Source organism: Aethalodelphis obliquidens, unplaced genomic scaffold, assembly GCF_003676395.1.
Source record: "Aethalodelphis obliquidens isolate GAN/ISIS:26980383/991018 unplaced genomic scaffold, ASM367639v1 scaffold19, whole genome shotgun sequence".
Taxonomy (NCBI): domain Eukaryota; kingdom Metazoa; phylum Chordata; class Mammalia; order Artiodactyla; family Delphinidae; genus Aethalodelphis; species Aethalodelphis obliquidens.
Genome location: NW_020837963.1, coordinates 5,952,796 through 5,979,417, shown reverse-complemented (window position 1 = coordinate 5,979,417; position 26,622 = coordinate 5,952,796). Strand labels below are relative to the sequence as shown.

Sequence of the window (26,622 nt, the reverse complement as noted above, 5' to 3'; positions counted from 1 at the left end):
GGGTGGAACTGAAGACCAGCCACTTCCCACCATCATGAAGGCCCCTTGCAGAGAGTTTTCTTCTCATTTTAAAACGTTTTAACATTTAAGACTAGAAATAAAGTCAAATGTATGTACTTCATCAAACTTCATAGTGATAGATCAGTTTAAATTTACTAAAAGTTGACTACAAGATGGAATGATTTAAAGGACAACTTAAAGGGAATAAAAATGAATTCCTGGGACTTCCCTGGTGGTCCAGTGGTTAAGAATCCGCCTTCCAATGCAGGAGACGTGGGTTCAGTCCCTGATCAGGGAACTAAGACCCCATGTGCCTCGGGGCAACTAAGCCCGCGCACCACAGCTAGAGAGAAGCGCGAGCGCCGCAAGGAAAAGCCCGCATGCCACAACTAAGACCCGACACAGCCAAATAAATATTTATTTGCATTTTCAGCTGGGCCCCTGGGCACCCTGAAGAAAGACAGTATTTTTCAGCTTCTGGTGTGATCATCCGACTGATTTCTGGCCATATAATGTGGGCAACTCCTCATTGATGCTCTTAAAAGGTAACATTTCCCCCCATTTCCACCCTCCCACGGGCTAGAAGTGGACCTAATGGGGGACACTTTGGACTGCGGGGGTGAGGGGAACATCCTATGAATGTCAGAGCAAAAACTAAGAGCCTGGCTTTATGGAACAGAACCTCAATACCAGCTGAGACTAACACAATAGAGAATTCATCTTCTATCTGGTTTAAGTCACTGTTATCTAGATCCCATGGGACCAAACCTATATCCTCACCAATGTTACCCGGTCCTCCTCCCCAGTCCTCCCAAACATCCACCTTCAGGACTTTCTACTGCGATTCGAATAATTTCTCCTCTTGTTCTTCAGTGAAAGGAGTTGTTGTCTGCTTCTTACCAACAATTAGTATCAAATAGAGAATATATCCTATATTAAAGTAACTTCTTGTCAAAACCTAGGCTTAGGCAGGATAATTCTTTCAAATTTTGAGAACTGAGTTGCTAGACCATGAAGAATTTTGTAGATTTTTATTATTTTACTATTAAAATGTTAAATCTTGAAATCGGTTAATCATAAAGTAAAAACTAACCATATATTTATTTTTATACATTATATACACTTGAGAAATAAATAGTATTCTAAGCATTTAAAAAAGCATCATTATATACAAATAAGGCTTCAAGCCAAATGTATAAATACAGGACCCACTGAGGATTCGATTCCCAAGGCTTCCATTACAAAAGTAGAAGTAACCAGGATGCACAGTCAATAATACAAGCTCTACTTTGGCTAGAATGCAATCACAGAAGCAACAGAAAAGGCACACAATTGGATTGAGAAAACACCTTGAATTAAGGTATTTGACTGGTTATGTCTTCAGAGGTTTGGCACAGAACAATGACACAACCTTGGCACAATAGAGATTAAAACAACGTCCTTTAAAAACCTAAGTACAGAAAAAGTCGCTCTCCCCCTTTCTCACCTGACATCACATCTCCTTCCAAATCAATCTTATCCATAAAAATCCCAACCCTTGGCCCAGTTGTTCTCCCAGTTATATATTAATAAAAGAGTTTCGGGTTTCATGGATGGCTCTGAAAAAAATTCCTTGTTTGTTACATCTGGGGCATATTGGTGGGAAATGGCTATACGAGTCCTAATGAGGTAGCAGAGATGAGCATACCATGGGCATTGCCTCCAGGAAGTCTAGGTCCTCACCTGGCTCCTCCACCAACTTGGTATATAATTCTAGGCTTGTGCTGAACCTCACTAAGCTTCGGTTTTGTAAAATAGAGATAATAGTAACTGCCCTGCTCACCTCCTGTTGTGAGTCTCTAATTAAGTGATGCATGTTCAAATCTTTTGAAAATTATAAAAGGGTTCCTCAGATATCATGTATATTAATTCAAACCAAGATCTAGAATTAAGGGCTTTTTGAAGAAGTTCAGCACAGAAAGGGCACTTGTATTGGAACAAGATATTTCAAGAAGGAAAAAGCATGGCATTAATTCAATCTTGGTACCAGCTGTGTGTGACAGGTGCTGGTTTCTGTATGAACAGACATGTGTAACATATGTAATAGCCTCCAGCTTCCTACACAGAAGAGATTTTGCCAATCATATTCAGCAACTGGCACCATTCTGTCCCTAACATGTATAACACTCCGCTTGCCACTCTGCTGGTGATCAAAGATGTCACTCTTAAGGGAAATGCACTTTAACTAAGAAGAAATAGGTAGAAATCACTTAAAGCCTCAGGGTCCACAACTCTCACATCCTGTAGCCCTCCCAGTGCCCCTCATGCCTTTCATCACGTGCATATCCATGGATCATCTAAACGGGAAGAGAGCCTAGACATCCCAACCCCATTAGGTTTCAAATGAGAAGATGGTCTGCAAAGATTTACTAAGGTGTCTACTGCCATGTGCTAATTAAGTTTCAGTGCTTAATAAACATTTGTCCAATCAAAAAATGAGCAATGGAGGGGCTTCCCTGGTGGTGCAGTGGTTGAGAATCTGCCTGCTAATGCAGGGGACACGGGTTCGAGCCCTGGTCTGGGAGGATCCCACATGCCGCAGAGCAACTAGGCCCATGAGCCATGACTACTAAGCCTGCACGTCTGGAGTCTGTGCTCTGCAACAAGAGAGGCCGCGATAGTGAGAGGCCTGCGTACCGTGATGAAGAGTGGCCCCCGCTTGCCACAACTAGAGAAAGCCCTCGCACAGAAACGAAGACCAACACAGCCAAAATAAATAAATAAAAATTAATAAACTCCTACCCCCAACATCTTCTTAAAAAAAAAAAAAGAGCAATGGAAAAAGAAGAAAGCCAGTGATGTGTGCTTTGGAGAAGGAGCTGGGGAGCAGGACCGAATAAAATGTAACCAGTCCACGTCACCAGTTACCCATCGAGCCCCAAGAGCGAGGGCCGCCACACCTCCCCAGATCTACTCTCCCTCCCCCGGTGAACAAGGTCCCAGGTCTGCCATCCTGACACGAGTCAGCTCCCAGCAGCAAGACCCCTCACTATGACTCAAGTCAGGTCAGGCAGCTGACAGCCTTCCACGCAGAGTCACTCGGAGCCTGTGTTCCTTGTTGGGTGAAGCACCGGCTCATCCAGTCCTGAGAAGCCAGCCTGGTACGCATAGAGGCCAGGGCATCGGCCATTTGCACACAGATCTGGAGTTAGAGCTATCGTAGAGCAGCAGCGGGAACAGCAAGAACAGCAGGATGTGGTCTCCTCTGGAGAAAAGTCCCAGCCATCAATGGGAGGCACGGTGCTGGGCCCAGCAAGTGGGCTCCTCCCATTGCTCCAGGGTCAAGGCCAAGAAGGGTCTTTCCATCAGGTGGGTCCTCAGCAGTAACGTTCCTCCATGTGCTTGGAAATCAGGGAGTGGGGGGCCTTGCGGGGACCTTCAAGGATGCTCCGGGGTTGGGCTGAAAGGAACCACGTGGGAGTGGTGTTCATTAGCTGGCTTTGCAAACATGCAACTCTGTTTACCACAAGACCAAGCTTTCTTCCATACCTATCAGCCTCTTTTATTTGCTTCCCTTTCAGAATAAATGGAGAAAGTCCTGAATGCTCCCTCCTCCCCCTCCCCCAACAAGCCACAGATTCACTTTGAGAAACACCACACCGGAGCCTGCTCCGGGTTCCTAGTTCCATACACCTCAGTGTTGACATCTGCGTATTTAGCAGAATACTCACCCACAGCACGCACGTGTGCACACAAGCACACACACACACAAACACAACTTCGGGGAGAACTATAAAGTGCTCCTTTGCTTTGATCTAGAAACACAAGAGAGCCGGCAGTGTGGCGGGAAGGGGGCAAGGCAAAGTCAAGACATCTTGATTCTAGTCTCAGCTACAGTGATGTACTACTGAGCCTCTTGGAACCTCCGTCTCCTTCTCTGTGAACAGGTGAACGGTCTCCATGGCAGGAGAGAGAGTACTGACGGTGTAATATATGTCCAGGGATTCACCACTTCCTGGTGTTAATTTATTACTCGGGCTCCTATTGTTTTCTGTTCCTTTGAAGGCAAAGGAAAGGACCTGTTTTTTCAAAGAGGTATTCTGAGGCGAAGTATAACGTTCTCAACTATTATGAAGTTCTGGAGCGGAAAAGAAGTATATAAGAATAAGAATAGCAATCCTTCCTGGGTGTGTCCAATTTACATGGCTGTTCTGAGGATCAATGAAGTTAGTACATGTGGAAGCACTTGGAAAGGTATAAATTTGAATACAAACATAAAGAATTAAAATTATTACTATAGCAGAAAATCATATCCAGACTAGACCGAGTCACTTAATTAGATGGGCAGTTTTCAGAATCCCACAAGTCCTGTGATCGCCGAGCTTGTGGTCACGTCGATGCTCCTGAACAGGAGACAGAGCAGCCAGGGTGTAGCCCGGCCCTCCAGGCAGGCAGACAGTTAATCACAGTGGATCCCAGCACGGGCGTGGCTGCTTGATAATTGATACTCAGATTGAGGAGAGGTGACTTATCTGAGCAAGTGGAACCTCCATGCGTGAGAAAGAGCACAGGCTTTAGAGTAAACCAACCTGCTTCAAATCCTTACTCTGCCATCACCAAGGGGGGGACCTGGAAAGAGTGACCAAACCTCCCTGAGTCTCAGGTTCCCCAGCTGTTCACAGGGTTATGACACCAGCATCATGAGCTTGATGATCGAAGTAAATGAGATGATGTATGGAAGGCACTGACACAAGGTGCGCACACACTCCGTGCTCGGTGTAAGGCAGCAGCGTTATTATCTAGTACCTCTGATGGACCCAGGGGTAGGGGCTGGTGGGGGCCATCTCCCTGCTCCTCAGCAGGCATTTAGACTCAGAGGGTGTGTGACGGAGCCCCCTTTTGGGTGCACCCACTGCCTTATACCACGAGATCATCCTTCCTCAATTCTGAGATCATGAGACTTGCATGGAGCAAGGAGGACGCTGAAGCAAGCACATGAGCATTCCTGCTTCTCAAAAAGGGGGAGAATTGCCCACTAATATCCACTCACACCAACCTGGGTTCCAGAAAACCTTAAAGGGGGGCTATGCCTTATGCTTCTCCCTTACCTCCCACGCAACTCCCCACTCCAACCTGGTGCCCAGAAAGAAGCTGGGAGCCCTGGAACTTCCCACAGCCCCAGTCACTACAGAGAAGCTCCATCTAAGATGAGGACATGGGTACCAAGCTTGGGACTTAGTCACTGAAAGACCTCATTCCAGCAGGACCATGGCCGTGACACCTACAGGATGAAGCAGAGCAAGAGGCAAAGGGACTTTCACACCATCCAACATCCTACTCCTTCCAGCAGAAGGTCATCTTCATAAAGCAAGGGACTTTTATCTGTTTTTGTTGACTTATGTGTCCCAAGTGTCAGACACATGTCCAGCCTACACTAGGGGACCCATCAACATGCATTGCATGAACCTCTGAGAATGTCCTCCTTACCTGGTTTCATTTTTCATTCTCCAGCCATCTCGACACTTGTGAAACCAGAGCTCTTGGCCAGGGGATATGCGGGTGTTCTCAAGATCTTCTGCACAAAAAGTCAATCTAGGAGGAAAAAGAAACCACTGATGTAGCCAAAACTCTAGGGGAAGGTACATGGCTTGCACCAGCCATATGGTGCTCTCTGGACATGAGGCAGATGGAATAAGGAGAAAAGAGAAGCTTTTATCATGTGACCCCTGACTCAAGACCCTTCAGAACTCTCCACTGCTGCTACAAGCACACTGAAAGCGTCTCACTTTGATGTCTCCCATGATTCAGCTCATGCAGACTTTAATCACACCCCTTCCACCTTCTTCCTTCTGTCTATCCAAAAGCCTGTACCAAGGCATATCCTCTCTGAAGCCTCCCTGATTGCCCGAGACCTTATTAATCTAACCCTCAATTGACCTTCCAATTTCATAAATAGGCACATCCTTATATAAATGTTGCTTTTGTTATTGTCATTACTTCTTATGGCACGGAGTTAATAATGAAAGCTTTAGCTCATTTTAACACATTATATCTTGCCTTGAAGAGCTTGTGGATTCTTGCATCCATGGTGGACTATAAACTCCTTGAACGGAGGAACTCCAGGTCCCTCCAGCATGGTGTCCAGAAATACCCATTGACAAGTGTAACTGGAACTCAGCTGTGGGCTAATATCAAAGATTCAAGAAGTAGACAACCAAGATCACAGGAAGAATCCGTGATCTAATAATCGTTTCAACTGTAACTTACAGCCCAACCATGTGGGCTGCCGCAGCTTCAGTGGTGTGTGGACAGCATGACCTCATGACCAATAGACATGTGGTACACCTGACCGTGATGCTTACCAGCAGGACAAAAGCCACATTCCCAACACCTTTCAGAACCTTCACCAGGAAGCCCAAACAGCCCATAAACACCCACAACACTCACAATCAGGAAATACAAATGAAAACAACAGTTGGGGACCAATTCACACTCAACAGAATAGCAAAAATGTCCACCAAAGGTAGGTGAGGAGGAGGGGAAAAGGAAGCTCTTACTCCGTGGATAAGATTAAACATTGGTCCAACCACTTTGGAGAGGGATTTAATAATATCCCGTCCAGTTGGAGAATACATATACTATAACCCAGTGATTCAGCATGCCCCAAAGAAGCTCTCACACACGTACACAAGGAAAATGTCCCAGGATGTTCATCGCAGCACTATTTGTAACTGAAAAAAAGTAGCAACAACTTAAATATTCAGCAGAACAATGGTGAAACTATTGTTTGTGCAATGGCAGTTTACATACAGGAGTTGAATGTGAATAGACCAGATCTGTATGCATTGGATAAATCTCATAAACTATGTTAAATGGAGAAAAGCAACTTTTAAAGGAATGTGTCCACTCACGTAAACTTCAGAAGCAACCAAAACATTTCTGTAGGTTGTTTATGGATAAAACAGAAGTAGGGAAAGTATAAAAATCATGAAGAGGAAAACACACTGACATTAGTTAATGTTGGAAGATGGGTACATTTGGTTTGAAAGGGGAGGAGTCGGACGGGGGAGGGGCACAAAGGGGTTTCAGCTTTATCTGTAATGTTTTACTGTTTAAAATCTTATATCTGAAACCAATATGAAAATGGTTTACATTTATTAAGTCTCAGTGGTTTATTAAATTTGAAATATTTTATAAAAATGATCATCTTTCTGCTACCACACATCTTTCTGGTACAGGCTGCACTTATAAGCACTGAGAGAAGGAAAAAGACACGCAATTATCTAGATCACAGCCTTCATACTAACAGCTCCCCTCAGCTGGCACCCACCCCTGCCACATACACACCAGTGCACAGGTCTTCCGATCAGAATCACTCAGACAAGCAACTTAAGCCTCCACCCCCTGCATGGCCAAGCTGCACCATAGGTGGTGGATGGAAACGGGATGCATGAAGAACTGTAATGGAGAAAATGCCAGAAGAGATAGAAAGAAGGTGGAGGCTTCCTCCCACCATCCCAAGGCTGGCAGTGACCTCCCGGAGGTCTGCTGAAGGATTTGGCCAAGGAAACCCTCCTCTCTTGACAAAGGTCTTCCTGGCTGCTCCGAGAGTCAAGCCGCGTTTTAGCGGCTGATTTAGGGGTGGATTTTTTGTGTTAGGCTTGGTTAACAGATGTGGGGAAACTGCCAGCCGGCGTGGCACAGAGGAATCTGTTACTTGACGTTAGCGCCCCACGCATGTCCTTGAGTCAGAGCCTCCCAAAGAGCGGTATAATGCTCTGAAAATTGGATGCAAGGGAAGCCAGGACTCCCACAGACCTCATCCATGCAGGCTCCCTAAACTGGATAGTCTGGTTTGCTCTGGACAGGAGCAAGCAAAGGCTTTTGGTTGCACGGACCCCAGAGCAAACAAATTAACAAGGCAGCACTCCTAAAGAGCCCTGTCCAGGAGAAGCCCTCTTCCTCCGGGCCAGCACAGGGCTTGGCCAATGGAACAAGGGCTGGATTCCAGCCCCCGCTTGCCCACCCCTCTCAGCCCAGGGCCTGCGATCAGGGTACAAGCTGCACAACAGTGGACAGAGGCCTTGGTCTGGAATTCAGTTCTCCTCGCAAAGGGTTTGCAGTTTTGCCCATGTACTCTGGATACGGAAAGATGGAAGCTGTACGCTTAGCAAAGGAAAGGACGCTGCAGAGACGCACGCCTTCCGCTGACCACGGACCCAGAACAGGGAAAGGGTCGTGAGGCACTTACTTCCTCTGGGTTTCCCCGGACTTGACGCGGATGCGTCTGATATTCAGCTCTTGCTCGGACCTGCGGGGCTGAGACAGGTAGCTGCGAAGCTCTTTCCACAGGTTGTACCAGGACTGAGAAGTCCTCTCCCAGGTGAGTCTGATCTTCAGGAGGTCTCCCAAGTCCTCCTCGGTGTAGACCAGGAAGGTGTTGGTGGCATTCAGCTCGATCTGCTCCACTCTGCAAGGGGAGAGGGAAGCTGGTCTCAGTCCCCCCGCCACCTGGAAAACTGCAGCACCGTGGGGGTTGACGCAGTGGCAGCACCTGCCCCACTCGGATGGGAGAGAAATGCACAAGAGGTCCCCCCTACGTTCTCCACGTCCCACCAGCAGGACCGGGATGAAAACTCAGATGTGCTCCACACGGGCAGAGAGATAATGTTGCCCACCGCACCCCAAACCATTCCTGAGCATCTCCCCATCCATGCTACTTCCTGGGGGGACAAGACCAGGAAAGAACAGAAATGAGAAAGCGCAAAGAAGTCACATCCCCACTCGACAGCACCTCCTCCTCTCAGCCCACAGGCATCCATCTCCCTCGGAACTCTCAGCCCCTCCTGCCTGTCCCTCTCACGTGGCACTTGGGGGAGCTTGTCTCACCCCATGTGTGTGCATGAGTGTGTGCGTACAAGCCTGTTCCTCCTGCTAGAACCCCAGCCCTGAGAGTGAGTATTCTGATGACGTTACTTTGCAAGCCCAGCATTACTCAGCGTGGCGCTTTGCACCTTACAAGTGCTCAACGTATACAGATCACTGTGTGCCCCTCCCACAAATAATTAGAAACATGCCAGGGACGATGTTTATCAAGTTCCAAATTTCCTAAAGCCTCAGGAATCAGGCGTTCTCTGAAATGAAACAGCAGTTTCTGCCCAGCTGATCCAGCAGATTCTCACACTGCTGATTCATCCCAGGAGCTGCCCTTCCAGAAACGTTGTGAGTCAAGGGCTAGGTGGAGAGTGTGAAGCAGGAGAGGAACCACACAGCTCCTCCCTGGCACGCAGACGAGCTCCCCTGCAGTCGTTCACCTGGCACACAGAGAGCTCCTGCGCTCTCTCTCCTTTTCAAACCAATTCGTTCTCTGTCCTGAACTCAGCAAAGGAAACCCGTGACTTACATTTCCAAAGGCAGATTCTGGGAGTCTGCATTGGTGCCATAAATGGTGACATGAAAGGTGGGCTCAATTTCTCCCATGTTCTTGTAGCTGAAGACATGGATTTTCATCTGATAATGGTAAACTGCAGAGACAGCAGAACAGAGACATTTGTGAGCCTTGCTTGTCATCTTAGGGCACCCTGACCCAAACTGAGTCACCCAGCACAGTGAGTTTTTAGGGATTCTCATCCTTTGGGTCCAGCCCAGCCTCTAGCCTCCCTTTGATCTCATTCTGTCCAATGGCGTAAAAGGTCACTGCAGTATAGAAGAAGGAGCCTGAACTTTGGGTTTGGGGGACCTTTGGGGGATGCTGACCTAGGTACTTTCTAGATGTGTGACCTTGAATTAAGGACCAAGGTATTAACTTCTTGAGCCTCAAATTCCACCCACAATACCCACAAAACCTTACGGTTTTATAACATGCTATAAAAATGCGAGATATCATTTGGATCCACTGTTAGTCCTATCACAGATTATTCTGATGATCAAATGAGAAAACAAATACGAAACAGCTTTGAAAAGCTAAATGCAAGATAGAAACTTAAGATAGCGATATTGTGATCATAGAGTGGTGCTTCACATCACAAAAGGAGTCCCCATCATTTATTTTTAAAGATCTACTTTCCTAGGCATACACAATTTAATGTGATTTGCAGTTATTTGATTTAACTGCAGGAATGTGCCCGTCTACAATGTGGTATTTAGAAGGAGGAAAAAGGTCCTTCCCCAGGGCAATGCAGGTTTGGATGAAGGTTACCTCTGAAAGGCATGCCTGCCCGGGTTTTTAGGTACATTTTGCTATTCCTCTTGTTCCTCATTTTCTTGGCATTGTAGCCAATGCTATTACAACGGTTCTTCCGGCAACTGAGGCAGATCCCCTTTTTGAAGCGGTTGGAGTCCGTGCACTGGAATGCGAAGCTCGGCTTGTCCTGATTCACCAGAGAGTCGACAAAGAGGTGTACTGCCCGCTCATGCTCGCATCTCACCACCTCTGCAATTGCTGGGGGAGAGAGAGACGGAGACCATCAGGCTGAGCTGCTTCTCGGTGATCCGCCCACTCCATCAGTAAGTACTGTACACTTCATCAGAAATAACTGCTTTTCATGTCACTGTTAGTATGCTTGTTTGTGTCATTCTTTTATTTCTTTTCTTTTTTTTTTTTTTGCAGTATGCGGGCCTCTCACTGTTGTGGCCTCTCCCGTTGCGGAGCACAGGCTTCGGACACGTAGGCTCAGCGGCCGTGGCTCACAGGTCCAGCCGCTCCGCGGCATGAGGGATCTTCCCGGACCGGGGCACGAACCCGTGTCCCCTGCATCGGCAGGCGGACTCTCAACCACTGCGCCACCAGGGAAGCCCGTTTGTGTCATTCTTAATGCATGCCCAGTGATATACTGTCTTTAGAACTGAAAGCCAGTCCTGCCACCGGACTGCTTGCCCTCCAGGTGGGAAGACAGCACTGATACACATGAAGTAATAAAGAGCAAGAGAATGCATAGCACAGGCACTAAACAGGGTGATGGAGACCAGCTGTGCAGTAAGAGTCACTAAGTCCTGATAGAGTCATGCGGTCACAAAATGCTGGAAATGGATCAGATGCTAAACATCATCTAGTCCGGGGCTCAGCAAACTGCACCTTGCAGGCTGGCCCCATTTTACTAAAGTTTTATTGGAACATAGCCACATGCATTCATTTATCTATTGTCTCTGGCTGCCTCCATGCTACGGTAGCAGAGTAGAGTTGTTGAAACAGAGACAGTATGGTTTGCAAAGCCGGAAATATTTACTAGCTGACTCTTTAAGAAAATGTTTGCCAGGCTTCCGTGGTGGTGCAGTGGTTGAGAATCCACCTGCAAATGGATGGGACACAGGTTTGATCCCTGGTCCAGGAAGATCCCACATGTCACGGAGCAACAGAGCCCATGCGCCATAACTACTGAGCCTGCGCTCTAGAGCCAGTGCGCCACAACTACCGAGCCTGTGTGCTGCAACTAGAGAAAGCTCACAAGAGCAGCAACGAAGATCCAAAGCAGCCAAAAATAAATAAACAAAATAAATAAGTTTATAAAAAAAAAACTTAAAAGGAAAAAGGAAAGAAAATGTTTGCCAACCTCATTCTAGTCCAATACTTTCAGCTGTAGATTATGGGTCCAAATGCCCTTAGAGATGAAGTCATTTGCTCAGGGTCACAGAGTCAGTTGGTTGCAAAGCTAGGAGTATAATTTGGATTTTTGTGACCCGCAATAATCATTATTTCTTGTAACCAGAGGCTAAAGCCAATAGTTTCAGTAAATCCTTGGACCTTAAGAAAAATTTGGCAAAGCTCCCCTTCCCCTTCCTCATTAATTATCACCAGCCTTAAGAAATGCCATCATCTGATCCCCCCTGCAGGGCTGAACTCCCCTTGCATGAACCCCCAAGCCCCGCAGGGGCTCCTTGGATGTTATCACCTTGGGAGAGAGCAACTTAAGACTGAGTGACAGAGTGGACATCCCAAGAGCAGAGCATCACAGTGGAGAGAGCCAACTGGGGCCAAGACTTAGAAATGCTGCCAGGATGCAAGGCGGTGAGCAAATGAGAAACCAAGCACCTCAGTTTCAGCAGCAAACTCACTTCAGCCCAAGACTGCTGGGAATAGGCTTAGCATCCAGCAAGACAGATTATAAGTGAATGGAGGAAGAATCTTGAGTTTATTTCTTTAAAATGTTACCAAAAATTAAATGATAGTACATCCATGCTAAAGAATATTATACAGCCTTTTAAAAGAATAAGGTAAGTAGATATATGTACTCTGATGTCTAAGAATGTCCGTAATATATATTAGGACTGAAAAAGCAAAGTTGCAGAACAATGTGATTTTGAAAAATATCACACACACACACACAAATAAATTTGCAAAGCGATAAGAGTGGAAGGATACACACAACATGTTCATATTGGCTACCTCTGGAGAGTGAAAGTAGGAGTAGGTGTGGGAAATGAGGGGGTATTTTCACTTCTTGCTTTAGGCAATTTTATAATGCTTGATTATTTTCCCAACAAATATGTATTCCTTTTGTTATAAAAAGAAATTAATCAATAATAACTGTGACCTCAAAGCACAAGAAAGCAGAGCAGAGACCATGGGAAGGAGGAGACACGGGTTCGTGCCCCGGTCCGGGAAGATCCCACATGCCGCAGAGCGGCTGGGCCCGTGAGCCATGGCCGCTGAGCCTGCGCATCCGGAGCCTGTGCTCCGCAACGGGAGAGGCCACAGCGGTGAGAGGCCCGCGTACCGCAAAATAAATAATAATAATAAGGAACTCACTTCCATATGCAATTGACCCCAAGACATCGTTGAGTCCACAGCCCGGCTGGAAGTCACCTCCATTGGGGTAGATGTCAATGTGACCCACAGGCATCTGAATCCCAATGCTCAAGCCAAAGGAGCGCGTGTAGGTGTGCAGGACATCCACGAAGTCTGCGTCGTCAGGGGACAGCCTCCTGTGGATGTCAACCCCTTCAAACATGGGCCCAGCAGGATCCAAACCTACAGCAGAAGGGGGAGCCGAGACCAGCTGTGTCAGGTGCGCTAAGGCAGTGAGTCCTGGTGGGTAGCTAAGCCGGCAAGTGTAAAATGAAGACATCCCCACCCTGGGAATCCTAAAGGGTGTGGTGCCTGTTGCAGAGGAACGTATGCTTTCTTCTGAAGCCTTCACCTGTCCTGACAACTCAGCTGACTCAGTAAATTGGCCACGGGGTTCAAGTGACACGTGGATCTGAGGAACCGTGCACTGTCAGAACTGAAGCAGTTCTAGAGGCTTCCCTGGTGGCACAGTGGTTAAGAATCCGCCTGCGAGTGCAAGGAACACAGGTTTGATCCCTGGGCTGAGAAGATCCCAAATGCCACGGAGCAACAAAGCCCGTGAGCCACAACTACTGAGCCTGTGCTCTAGAGCCTGTGTGCCACAACTACTGAGCCCGTGTGCCACAGCTACCGAAGCCTGCATGCCTAGAGCCCGTGCTCCGAAACAAGAGAAGCCACCGCAATGAGAAGCCTGTGCACCACAACGAAGAGTAGCCCCCGCTCACAAAACTAGAGAATGCCTGCACGCAGCAACGAAGACCCAATGCAGCCAAAGATAAATACATTAAATTAATTAATTAAAAAGAAAAAAAAGAAGAACTGAAGCAGTTCTAGAAAGAACTTGGGCTGGCTGAAACTAAGCCATTCACTCCATTTATTCTGCCACTGGGAGCCTTCCACAGTCTTAATTTTAGCAGAATTTTGACAGAATAACGAAGCTACCTACATCTTCAAGAGGGAAGACTCAGTCTCCCCAAACTGAGCTATTTGTATTTGGACTTACACTTCCGCTTCCTTTAGTTATGAATCAGGCCCAGGAGTGGAATGGCAAGAGGGGGGCACACCAGGCACACTGAGCAGCCGTGTCTCAAGCCTCCAGAATTCCTCTCTTTTGCAGCCGCAAGGAGAAAACCTTTTGTCTGCAAACTTTCTGTATCAAACAAACAGCACTGCAGAGAGCACTGGTTCTCACATTTGAAACAGCACAAATATCTCTGGGGAGCTTCTTACAAATTTGGATTCCACCGTGTAGCTACGAAAAACTCTGGGAGCACGCACAAGCCCCAGGTCACCTGTGTGTATGTGTGTCAGGGGAGAAGGCAGGGTAGGCAACTGCAAAGACAGTGGCAGCAACAGAGACACTTTCACCATCTTGTAAAATAGTTTGGGAACCACATGAGTGTAAAACCTTTCAAAATAGAATTTGCAAAGCATAAAATGCAGATTCCCTGACCCCCAAGAGATTCTGATTGGTAGGTCCGGTGTAGAGCCCAGAAATAGAGGTTTATTCCCCAGCTGATCCTAAAAATAAGTGGTCTGTGGACCAGATTTTGGAAAAACTTCTCCATGCTTCAGTAGCATTTCGAAAATGAAATCTGAATGTCTTGATTCATACAGTTCTTGTGCGATATTAAGGAGTAAGGGCTTGTCAGGGTAATACTGGCTACTATTACCAAGCTTAAGTAATTATGGGAGCTGGATTCATCCCAACCTAGAGCCCTACAGGCACAGAGAGAGGACCTGGAGAAAGTTAAGAAAAGATTATGTGCAGCAGAGGAAGGGGGTTTGTTTAGTCTAGAACAGTGGTTCTCAACTAGGAGGGATTTTGCTCCCAAGGGGACACTTGGCAACCTCTGAGGCATTTTTGGTTGTCACAATTGGCGAAGAGGGAGAAAAGAAGCTGCTAGCATCCAGGGAGTAGAGGCCAGGGATTCTGATAAGCATCCTGCAATGCACAGGTCAGCTCCCACACGAGCATTATCTGGCCCCAAATATGAATAGTTGCTGAGGTTGAGAAACCTGGATCTAGAAACACCAAGGTAGGGAGGAGGTATGACCAAGAACAGAGCTGTGAAAGCAGCAGATGAGTAATAGAACAGTGTTTCCCAGACCCCAGTGCAGTGGAACAAGGGAGCACATCGTGAGGCTTGAGGGGGGTCATTTTAGGATAAACAAAAGGTAGAACTGTTGTCCAGAGCAGACAGTAAACCTGTGGAACTCACTACTCATGAGAACTGGTAATGATTAACACTCTGAAGTTGAGAAAAATGTATGAATGACAGAGGCAGAAAGGGAGCCCAGGCTGCCTGGGGGCTCATCTCTAGCCCAGGACCCAAAAGAAAGATGGTACGAAAACAGTGGCCTCCCGGAATAGCCCTCGATGACTCTTTTTAGGGACTGAACGGACGCAGTACTGACACAGGTGGCCTCTCCCTGCCTCTCACCATGTCCTCTGGAGAAAAAAAAAAAAGAAAGAAGAGGAACATTCTGCTTTGCAGCCAATAAGAGAGGGGCTCTTGTATCGGTGAACAAAAGTCTCCACCAGACAGTCAGTGCCATGGAAACCAAGCTGGGCTGGAGGAATGCAGGCGGCTGACGGGGCTTCTGGAAAGGCCGGCTGGCAGGCAGAGCTTTCACCTCCCCGGACTGACCCCGCCTGACACGTAGCTAGGGCCCACCGACTCTGGGGAAAAGTTTCACAATTTACTTCTTAACTAGGAATAGGAGGGTGAACGCATCCCCTCCAAAAACAAGAGATGATGGAGAACCACCTCTTCTTCCATTCAGTCAGACTCCCCGCAAAGTGTTCTGTCCAGCAAATGAAATATACACATGCATGCACACGCACACACACCCTGTCGTGCACATGTATACACACAGGAAAACCTCCACCTTCTGGCCTGGCAGGGCAGAGGCTGCTGCGCTGTAACAGCTACTGCATCTCTCCCAGCAGGAGAGCGGCAGCATTGTGCAGTGGTGAGGTGCAGACTCGAATCTGATGGCCTGCCTGGGTTTGAATCCCAGCTCTGCTACTCAGGGTGTGAGATATCATTAAAGTACATACTGAGTCCTATTTTCCCCATCTGTAAAATGAAGCCCAAGGACCCTTTTGCCTGGACGCTATGTGGCTTACATATGGCATAAAATACCTGTCACACATTGAGTGCTTGACATTAGGTAGCATCTAGCCCACAGCCTGCAGGGTGGACACTTAGTTCACATCTCTTGAATGAATGAACAGATCTGCTTGCTTATTTATTTATAACTAACAAAACACAAGTTCAATTAGAAATATATGACCTCTTCCCTAATATGTCACAGAACTCCCTCCGAAGCCTAAGAGGATAAAACTTTAGCAAACCTCAGTCCAGAGCTCTCTGGTCCAAGCAAGACTGGGGTTCAGGTACCTCCTGCAGGTCCAGGCTAAGGACCCCTGCTGGCCTCGGTACAGCGGCGTCACTGGCCTCTGCCCCACACGAGCTGCAGTTTCTGGTGCTCTTACCAGTCAGGACCACCTGGTTCCCAGACCCATGGGAAGTCTGAGGGGAGAGGAGAGGGCACAGGCCTCTCCCATCAGACATGCACAGCAGCATACGTCAGGTCAGCCAGATACCCTCTGAGGTGCTGCCTGGCAACTGGACGGAGGCCATTCCTTCCTGTTATGTTCACCCCGGTCCCCTGCTCCACAGAGAGGCCGCAGAAAAGGGGCTGTGCTCAGGACATGCCGGTCCCAGTGCTCTACGCAGACAGCCCAGAGCACTGATTAGCATTCTGCCAGCAAAGCCCGCATCTCAGCTGCTCCCACCCAGACAGGCAGGGGGAAAGAACTGGAACTCTCCTACTAGCCCCATCTCATTTCAGACTTAGAAAGAGGAAGAGGGAGGATCTGCAGCTTGTCTTTGTTGCCAAGGACACTGGCCCTGGTGCTCCGGCAGGGGCCTTGTGTGTGCTGCAGTTTGAGCACAGCTGGCCGAGCTCTGCAACATCTTGCCTCTTGCTGGGGGCTAGGAGGAGGTGCTCAGCCAATAGAACCCTGAGGGGCTTGAGGCCCAACGGCTTTGCTCCAGCGATGGGTTAATGAGCAGTCATGTGTGGCCACATTACCCGTTAGACAGGTCAGGCCCCGCATCTTGATAACCAAAAGTAAAGCTCTCAAGCTACGCTGAATCAAACAGTTGGATCTAAAGGAGTGTGTGTGTGTGTGCTCATTAGGCTTAAGCCCAGGGACAATGATTTAAGCAGGGCTACTAAACCTCACAAATGTATATATTTTTAAATCTGCCCCACTGGCTTGTTGTTGAAACCAGAAACTCTACCTCTACTAAATCATTCTTTAGCTAAGGACTCCCTTCTACCTGAACCCTGTTTTCAAACGAAAACATTGCCAGGAAGGAAACGATTAACTCTTTCCTTCTGGGTGGCCAGTTAGGCCCTTAGCATGTTGGAGGTGAGGGAGAAGCTGGGAGGGAAAACAAATAAAAGAATGCTAGCAGGGGGATAAAAATTCAGGGCAACAAATTTGCCATTAAGGACTTCCCTGGTGGCACAGTGGTTAAGAATCCACCTGTCAATGCAGGGAACTCAGGTTTCAGCCCTGGTCCGGGGAGATTCCACGTGCCGCAGAGCAACCAAGCCCACGCACCACAACTACTGAGCTCACATGCTGCAACTACTGAAGCCCGCGCACCTAGAGCCCATGCTCCGCAACAAGAGAAGCCACTGCAATGAGAAGCCCATGCACCGCAACGAAGAGTAGCCCCCACTCGCCGCAACTAGAGAAAGCCCACGTGCAGCAACGAAGACCCAAGGCGGCGAAAAATTAATTAATTTTAAAATAAATATATAATCTTAAAAAAAAAATTGCCATTAATTTTCTCCTAGAGGAAAGTATGTTTTTTGAGAGGGTCCCCAAATGGGGAAGAGAATCCTTTCCACTTTTCACTATCATTCAATGATTTAAATCAAACTCTCATATCAAAAGGTCACCAATTATTTGCCAAGGGGAAGGGGGCGAGGGAAGGATTGGGAATTTGGGATTAGCAATTGCAAACTGTTATATATAGGATGGATAAACAACAAGGTCCTACTGTATAGCACAGTGAACTGTACTCAATATCCCGTGATAAACCACAATGGAAAAGAATATGAAAAGAATATATACATGTATAACTGAATCACTTTGCTGTATAGCAGAAATTAACAAAACATTGTAAATCAACTACACTTCAATAAAATTTTAAAGAAAAAGCTCACCAATTCTGCCTATGGAATGTTTATCTCTCCAAATAAACTCGCTTTCACTTAAAAAAAAAAAAAAAAAGCTCACTAACGTGGAAAATTCAAATTTCTATCGACTACCTGGGTACCAATATCAGATAGAAAGGTCTCTTTAACGACAACATTTAACCACTCATTCTAAACAGGTAATTATCACTAATAAATATGCCAACTAAACATGGGAAAGAGGCTGTTAGTGGATGAAATAGAAACCAGAGGCAGAATTCAAACCACAGCCCATCTCTCATTCCTTTCCCTTGAGGTCCTGGCATTACCATGGGCAGAGACTAGAAGTGAGCACCAGAGGCTTGCAGGCCTGGGCTCCACCCCAGGTCTGCCCCTGAGTCTTAGCTCTTTGCCCCTGGGTGTTTCCTCACCTGTTGCACTAGACCTGGTTTTCAAACTGTGCTCCCTGGTGCTCTGGGACCCGGAAATTCCTCCAAAAAAGGTGGAGGCTCAAATAACAAGGTTAACACTACTTGCAAATACCCAGCTTTGACCAGAACACACCTTCTATCTGTTTCATACATTGGGGACCTGCACATGTTCAATTTGAAAAAGGGCTCTGAGACTTTTGGACATTTGAAAAGCCCTGGATTAGATGTTCTCCAGGTTTCTTCCAAGGCTAACCCTCTACGGCTCTCTCCTGCTGCCTCTTAGGGAGCACTCTGGTTCAGGAAAGCCTGGTGGGCAGAGCAGCTGAAGGAGCTCCAGGATCAGCCATGAGTGAAGGGAGCAACACTTACCCGTGATTCTGCCCACCGTGCCTTTCACGAAGTTGCCGGCATACCCGGCCACGTGAGCCCCAAGGCTGTAGCCGATCAAGTGAACATCCCCGAGAGAAAAATCCTCCTTCCCCTGCAGGAAGTCACAGAGGTGTGTGAGTGAAGAGTGTGGTCCTGAGCCCCAAGGCCACCAACAATTCAACAAGTCAATCACATTGGGGAGACGCGGGAGGGGGGAGGGGGTGGCAGTGTGGAGCTCAAAGCCACCGGGCTCACTGGAAACTAAGTGCCAGCCACAGCCTGCAGCAGGGTGACCCCTGCCCACCCTCTTATGCCCACGAGCTGCAGACCTCCTCATCCCAAACCTGCCTGGGACCCCAGAGTTGAAGCATCAGACCCTCACAGGGCACTCAGCAGTGGGGGTGAGGAGGTGGTGATTTGACCCCATGGCTCAGGAATCGAGCTCGACAAAACAACCCAGGTAGGGCTTTCCTGGTGGCGCAGTGGTTGAGAGTCCGCCTGCCGATGCAGGGGACACGGGTTCGTGCCCCGGTCTGGGAAGATCCCACATGCCGCGGAGCGGCTGGGCCCGTGAGCCATGGCCGCTGAGCCTGCGCGTCCGGAGCCTGTGCTCCGCAACGGGAGAGGCCACAACAGTGAGAGGCACCGCGTACCGCAAAAAAAAAAAAAACAACCCAGGTAGAGGACTAAGGACTGTTCAAGACTCCTGACCAGAATTCTGCCAAAATTATTCAGATTCCATCGGCTTCTAAAAGGAAGCTCAGGCTGTAATTACTCAAATAATAGGGTCACTTAGCCAGTGTACCAGCCAGTGTACCCCTGCATCCCATTAAGTCCACTGAGCTCAGGTAAATCATTAACCTATAAAAAGTAAATTTAAGACCTCAAGATCTGTTTTCCACATTTTATGCAAGGCACTAAGCTACATTGGTTTGAACCAACCCTCCGTACCCTCAGCCCAGCCACCCTTAAGAGGCCAGAGCAGACTTCAGTAGGTATTTAAGATTACAAGCTGGCTTCTGAGAGCATCAGCAATTAATGAACCAAAAGGCAAATTTTCTTCCCTCAAGTAAAGTAAAAGGAAAAATCCAGAAATGTGTCAATAATTAGAAAGCTTTCTAAAAGTCCCAGCTTCCAAATGTTTCAAGCAATACTTAATTCCGTAAAAAATTGGAAGCTCAAAGATATTCTCAGACTCCTGAAGTTCACTGAAACTGACCTGTCTGACCTGTATTTTTTTTTACAGTCTTAGAATTTTTTTAATAAATTTATTTATTTTTGGCTTCGTTGGGTCTTTGTTGCCGCGTGCGGGCTTTCTCTAGTTGCGGCGAGAGGGGTCTACTCTTCGTTGCAGTGTGCGGGCTTCTCATCGCAGTGGCTTCTCTTGTGGTAGAGCATGGGCTATAGGTGCATGGGCTTCAGTAGCTGTGGCCCACGGGCTTAATTGCTCCATGGCATGTGGGATCTTCCCGGACCAGAGCTCAAACCTGTGTCCCCTGAATTGGCAGGCAGATTCTTAACTACTGTGCCACCAGGGAAGCCCCTGACCTATATTTCTTAAAAGGGTTCAGGGTCCTGCTCATAAAAGGAGATGACTCCCTTTGGTCCCGTTACCTGCAGCCAGTTGAGCATCCTGGCGATGCTGTGTCCCACCTCCCTTGTATTGTTGACTGCGTCTGTGTAAAGCTGGTGAGCCAGCGGGAGCCAGTCCACCACCACGACGTTGGCTCCTTTCTCTCTTGTCTGCAGGGCTGACACGAGTTTGTACAGCCAGCTTTCAAACATGCCGCTCATCTGCAGAGAAAACGGGGCTTTTTTTAAAAATTTTTCTTCTGGGTTTCAGAAATCCTAATGAATATGGAATTCAGTTCCACGACCTTCTCCCCAGCCACTTCTGGAACCTTCACATTGACTACCCAGGCATCAAACACTTGCACATGAGCCGGGCCAGCCACAGGCAGGATTGGTACATGGGTGATTGTCTTCCATTGCGCTTGACATCTCCAGTTTTTCCCATCAAAGATGTCAGAGCTGGTGTCCTCTGCTGCTGCCCCACTGACCGATAGGCCCCCTATGAGATATAAGTTGGTGGCGATGCTGGCCTGAGGTTAACCCAAGTCCCTGTCACAGTCAGGCCAGTAAGTGGCCTGGTCCGTCATTCAAAGGCAGCTGAGAAGGGTTGCCCTGGAGAATTAGTTTCTTTCTCAGAGATGCAGGGAGATTCTGTCTCTTAGGCAAATGCAGAGTTAACAAATGACCCCTTCCCACAAGCCATCTCTGCCATCCTTCTTGACCCCAGAGTAGAGAAGATCTGTCCCTGGAATCCCAAATTAGAACTCAGAACACACTTTCCCACAGAAACAAAGTGTAAATGGTGACTAGGTCCAGCTATAAACCCATCCACAAGTACATTACTAGATAAACAAAATTTTCTGTGCCTGGCCTGGGAACACTAACGCCATTTACAATCTTGCTTCTATGGGAAACTGCTGTTCCAAGTTCCAAACAGATTATAAAAGAACTTTCTGGAATGCAACCCGTTTGTAAGTTGCAGGCAGTTTGTACTTGCATTTTGACAGGGGGCCTTATAAAGGTTCAAATGCATAATTCTAATCGTAGGCTGTGGGGTGAGGATGGATGGCAGGCCCTTCATCATCCCTCCAATTATATTAGGTAGGTAGGTGCCTACATACCACCCACCCCCACCAGGCCTGACCCCAACAGTTGGTGATAGACCTAAAGACCCAGAAAGCATGTAACGGATATGAATTTCTCATCATTAAGAGGAGGAATGTCCCCTCCCAATTAGCCCAGGCAGAAACCTGCTCACTTAATAGTGCCATTTTCCTACAGACTGCCATTAGATGAATGAATAAATCCCTCGCTGGTCAAAAGCTTCTGAGGCTGAGTGTTAAAGCCCTTTTTTGTTGAAGTTCGTCATGGGCTTTTCAATGTGAATTGCTCAGCTAGGTCATATAAAGACTCCAGCGCCTTTAAACGGAGCCATCTCTATGCAAACAGGAGGGCACCATGCCAACCAGGGCCAGCCAGCCAGGCCAGCTGCCTCCTCACAGACTCTCTGAGCCAGTCAAGTTGCTTCCGTTCAGCTCAGCTCTTACGGAGGGATGGCCCCCGCGACGCAGTGGTTGACCAATGTAATTAAGCATAATTAGAGGGCCCCTTAAGAGCCAGTGGAGCTGGGCTGCTGCCCTCAGGAGAGCCACTTTCTGAAAGCCTGCTGTGTGCCAGTGTTAAATACCGCCCTGCTGGAGTCCAGATTGCCCCCTTAGCAAAGTGCCCATTACATTCTTCACAGCTGTCTGAAATACAAGCAGCCCACAAGAAAAGAGGGGGAGACAGAGTGGAATCTGGAAGCACCAGTATTCTTTCTAATTGACCAAAACAAAGGAAACCAAATCTCCCGGAAAGCTGTAGAGCTCCCTCCCCCAGAGGCTCACCGTCCATCCATGAATGATGAAAAAGGTTTTGGCTGTCATGTTGAAGCCACAGTCTTCTAAGGGCTGGTTGTGGTCAAAGGAGAGGTAGCATCCTTCATGCTCTGGGTCCTCAGAGGTGCGGAGGTTAAATCTCACAGGGGGGTTGGCAGCAGCCGGTACAACCCTGGATTTGTTGAGCTCATCTGGGGAGAAATAACAGAGCAAGGGTATAACTAGCAGGCCTGGGTAGTGAGAGATCTAGGGTCTAGTTCTAATTCACTCTTGAGCAAATTACTTAACCCCACTGGGTTTCAGTTTTTACATCTGCTGAATGTTTCCTCCTCACCTCCCAGAAGAGTTGCGAAGATGTTATAAAAGGGACATCTCACCAGTATTTGAGTATTAATGAGTCACTAGGATCAATTACTATGAATCTGAAATAAGTCTCTCTTGCTTTTCTTTCTTCTTCCCCATCCAAACAAGTTCTCTTTCCTTCCCTCAAGTTACTAGTTTCAGAGTATGGGTCCTTAATTCTTGTCCTGAAATGCTTGGGACAAGTTGAGTTTCAGAATTCAGAAATTCTCAGATTTTAGAAAGGTATTATGGCATATATATATATATATATATATATATATATATATATATATATATATTATATAACACCCCCAGGGTCTGGGACATTCCCATTCATCAAATACACCAATAATATTTCTGCAGGGAAACACATAACTACTCACACTCGAGGGGAAAAAAAAAAAAAAAGATTCTAAATATCCTCTTATCGGTTCAGGTCAGTTTTTGCTGCCAAATGAGTAAGAGTTCAGGTCAGGTAAGGCCAGTTCTTGCTGCCAAACAAGTTACCAAACAAATTTTTCAATTTCCAAAGATTTTGGATTTTGGAATTGGAGGTAAGGAGCTGTTGACCTCTTATGCAATGGGCTTCCCTAATGCTCTCATCTCGATTTCAACACTTGCTCCAAAGACCTCATGCATCCTCAGTGCTCCTTGCAGTACCAGACATGTGCCAGACAGTCTTCTAGTTTGTTGAATAAATTAAATAAGTTATTGAAGCCATGGAGAAGCTCATAAGCGCAGCAAAACCTCTCTTTTCAGCTCCACCACACACACACAGTGCCGTCTAGGAGATGGCCCTACTACAAAACACAGCCCATGTCACTGATGGTCCCTATGGCCTTTTAACACTAGGTACTGTCATCACCACACTATTTCAGAAGGTCCTAAATGAGCCTCATCTAGCATTCTTCCAACCATCCAGGATACCATCCCTTGATAACAGGCTAGGAAATTAGAAAATCAAACTGTCCGGTCACCCAGAAATCAAGTGAAAAGGTACCGAATGACCATCCCAGGAGCTTCATTTATCCCAGAGTTAAAACACAAATGGAGTCATGGAAAGAGAGACCAGAGTGGTGGACAGGTTGGTGGTGAAGCGGACAAGGGGGAGGACAGCTATGCACCAGATGTAAAAAGGGTAAGGTTCCAGAAAATGCGACTAAATATGCATGAGCAGAACTTTGTCATTAAAGTAACGAACAAAAGCCCCAACTGACAGAAATTTGAACCACGCACATAACTCATTCAATATCTCCCAATTTCCACCCAGATAGCCACTCACAGAGACCAGGTGGGAAGTCCAGGAGAAAAGGAAAGGGAGTCTGCTGGCTTCCTGCCACCGACTTGTGGATAAACTCACAAACTGACATAAAAGGTTCACCTTAGCAGCTGGCTCTCTCTGACACCACAGTTCTCTAGCTCATTTCTACTACTTCCAGCCTGAGTCACTTCAGCCTCTGGAACTTCATGATCGTCCTTCATCCGGATGTCCTCAGACTCATTCTCTTACCTCCTTCAGCTCCTTGCTCAGGGGTCAGCTTCTCAGGGATGGAAGCCTGGTCCCAGGCTAACACTGCACCACCTTCTCCCACCAGCCCTCTGTACTCTCCTCCTCTGCTTTATTTTTTTCCATAACACTGAGCACTATTTATATATTTTAATTAGTTGACTAGCTGTCTTCCCACCGCTGAAATGTAAGATCCATGGGGGTAGGGGTTTACACCCATTTTGTTCACTGCTCTATCCCTCACTCCGAGAAGCATGCCTGGCAAATAAATACTGTTTCGAATGAACGAGATGGCCCCCAAATACTCAGAATCGCAGAACATAGAAGTTGGAAGGAATGTTGGCCCTTTACAGGGGAGGACCTAGAGATGCAACCCACCCGGGTTCAACCGCAGTAGAGCTGGGAACATGTTAAATAAAACAAGTTTTTTCCATTCATTCCAATTAACCTCCTGCGCGCACATAAGCAACGTGGACCAGCGTCATTTGACCCAAGCTCAGCAGAATAGTAGAAGATGAAATAATAGTGTGTGGCTCAGAGGTTCCCCGCTCTCCTCTGCTTAACTGATTGACTTGGTGCTCCCGCTGGGTGACCCTACCCTCGCCCCTCGGGGCAGGTTCCTCCAGTAGAAAAGACTGCCACGCAGAACTCAGAAGAAAAGCTGGCAGCTGGAAGGAGGAGGAGGACGGAGAGGTAGAAGAGGAAGAGCAAGGGCTGGAAAGACTTGGGGAAGAGGAGGCCGGCAACCCGGGGAATAAGCCCAGCAGCTTCTCTGCACAAATTACTCACCTAATACTCCCGGCAAGCACTACTCAAACCAGAGCCAGCTACCCTGATACCTTAACTTTCAAGACACCTACACCGAGATTAAAAGGAAGGGCACCAGGTGATAGAGCTCTAACAACCTTCTTGCCTCGAAAACCCCAGGTTCAAAGAGGAGGACAAGGTTAAACAGCTGCTGGCAGCCAACTCTGCTGACTGGACAGCACCGAGAGGAGAACCGTATAACGACAAGGGGGCGGGGCGAGAGCGAGCGCGGGCGAGCCTGCGGCCTCTTGGACGCCTGGCCGGGGATGTCCTCGTCGGAAGCGCCGAGGAACAAGTGATCTCCAAGGCTGATTAGGAGGACCCAATGGACAGCGCAGGGGGTAAGGAAGAAGAATGTCGCAGGATCGAGGAAGAAGGGTGCGCAAGACAGAGGGGAACTGGCACAGAAAAGAAGTTGTGGGGTGTTAATAAGAACAAGGACACGTTACCTTGCAGCCGACCCTCTGGACCAAGGGTTGCGGGACCTCCCGCGGCAAAGCAACAGTAAGCGCTCCAGAGGCAGAGCAGAAGACCGGAGTTTCTCATCCTTCCCGGCCACATCCCCTTCCCCCAAACGGGACTTTTAGAAAGACCACACAAAAAAAAGAGCCGCCTCTCGATGTTTCCAGCAGTCCGAGCCCGTAAGACCCGAGGTGGTAAGGCTTCTCTCGACCAGAGAGAGTGGTGGCCTTAGACAGCTGCAGGTGGAGAAGGTGGAAAATGAAAACTTGGCTAAACTGAGCCACGGGGTGGTGAGGGGAGTGCGAAGATGCTCCAACCAGAACCAGATCTGCCCTCACCCGTGCCGTTCTCCCGGGAAGCCAGGGCTCGCCACTGTCACACCGCGAGCTCCCCGGCGAGGTAGTTTTTTAAACTATTGGAGTCATCTGACCCATCGCCAGATGGTGATTTGCATAATTTATTCCCGTCCCCGGACTCTGATTGGTCACACCTTCTCTGACGCCCGAACCAAAGACTCCCCAAAGTTTGAATGAAAGCGCCGCACACCCACCGCGTGGACACTCTGCACGCGCCGCCTTGTCTCCTCCCCAGTCAGCTTCGCGGGCAGCCGCGCTCTTGCCACCCCACTTTTTCCTAGTGTCCACTCCCGGACCCTAGACTCTCCGCTCGCCCCTGCAGCCCCAGGAGGGTCCTTGCCCCAAAGCCCTGTTCCCGCCGCGCTTTCGATCGCTGCAGAAGGAAGGTTGTCCTCTCCAAGGCGCAAAGCCATCCCCGCGCCCGAAATGATCTCTCCTCGCCCCGGGCCAAGGGTACGGATGGAGGAAAGCCACCTGGTCACCCTGTGGTCTTTCTTTTCTCCCTTTCCTCCTGCGCTCCTGCCTAGCGAGGCCCGCGACAGGTGCAGACGGCGTGATCAGACAATAACCCGGCAGAGCGGAGGGGCTGCGGGCTGTGGCCTGGGCATCAGGATCGCTCAGACCCCTCTCGGAGTCCTCGCTCAGCCACTAGCTGCAAAACTCGCGGCAAGCCACCCAACTTCTCCAAGGCCTTTCCTTCGTCCCCAGTACGCGGGCGGTAACAGTTCCTGTCGCTTAGGGATGTGTGGGAAATTTAAAAACCTACTATAGTACAGCGCTCAGTGCGGCGCCTGCCGCGTGGTAGGCACTCTCACACCTGCGGGTGGAGGGCTAGAGGGATGCCAGGCGACACTCCCCAAAGGAAACAGTAAGCCAGGCTTGGGGATCTCGGGCGCGTAACCAGCGCCGAGAG

The 26,622-nt window shown here is 48.1% G+C and overlaps 1 protein-coding gene across 1 annotated transcript; it reads right to left on the bottom strand.

The window, feature by feature from the left end:
• Nucleotides 1–2,813: 2,813 nt before the first annotated feature.
• On the bottom strand, nucleotides 2,814–26,622 carry LIPG (lipase G, endothelial type). Its single transcript, XM_027118479.1, has 10 exons — nucleotides 25,341–26,622; nucleotides 22,245–22,426; nucleotides 20,401–20,580; nucleotides 18,787–18,898; nucleotides 12,725–12,946; nucleotides 10,178–10,420; nucleotides 9,383–9,503; nucleotides 8,231–8,449; nucleotides 5,467–5,571; nucleotides 2,814–3,439 (listed from the first exon to the last, which is right to left on the bottom strand). The coding sequence occupies exons 1-10, from the start codon at nucleotides 25,450–25,452 to the stop codon at nucleotides 3,418–3,420; spliced, it is 1,518 nt and encodes a 505-aa protein (XP_026974280.1). The 5' UTR covers nucleotides 25,453–26,622; the 3' UTR covers nucleotides 2,814–3,417.

What these genes read in the sequence shown, in the direction of transcription:
- LIPG (XM_027118479.1), bottom strand. Translation starts at nt 25,452, where the DNA reads ATGTGGCCGGGAAGGATGAGAAACTCCGGTCTTCTGCTCTGCCTCTGG. An exon ending in GGGGTCAATTGCATATGGAA is followed by an intron (nt 10,421 to 12,724) that starts GTGAGTTCCTTA and finishes TCTCTCCCCCAG; the next exon opens with CAATTGCAGAGGTGGTGAGA. An exon ending in CAGAATCTGCCTTTGGAAAT is followed by an intron (nt 8,450 to 9,382) that starts GTAAGTCACGGG and finishes CTCCCCTTGCAG; the next exon opens with AGTGGAGCAGATCGAGCTGA.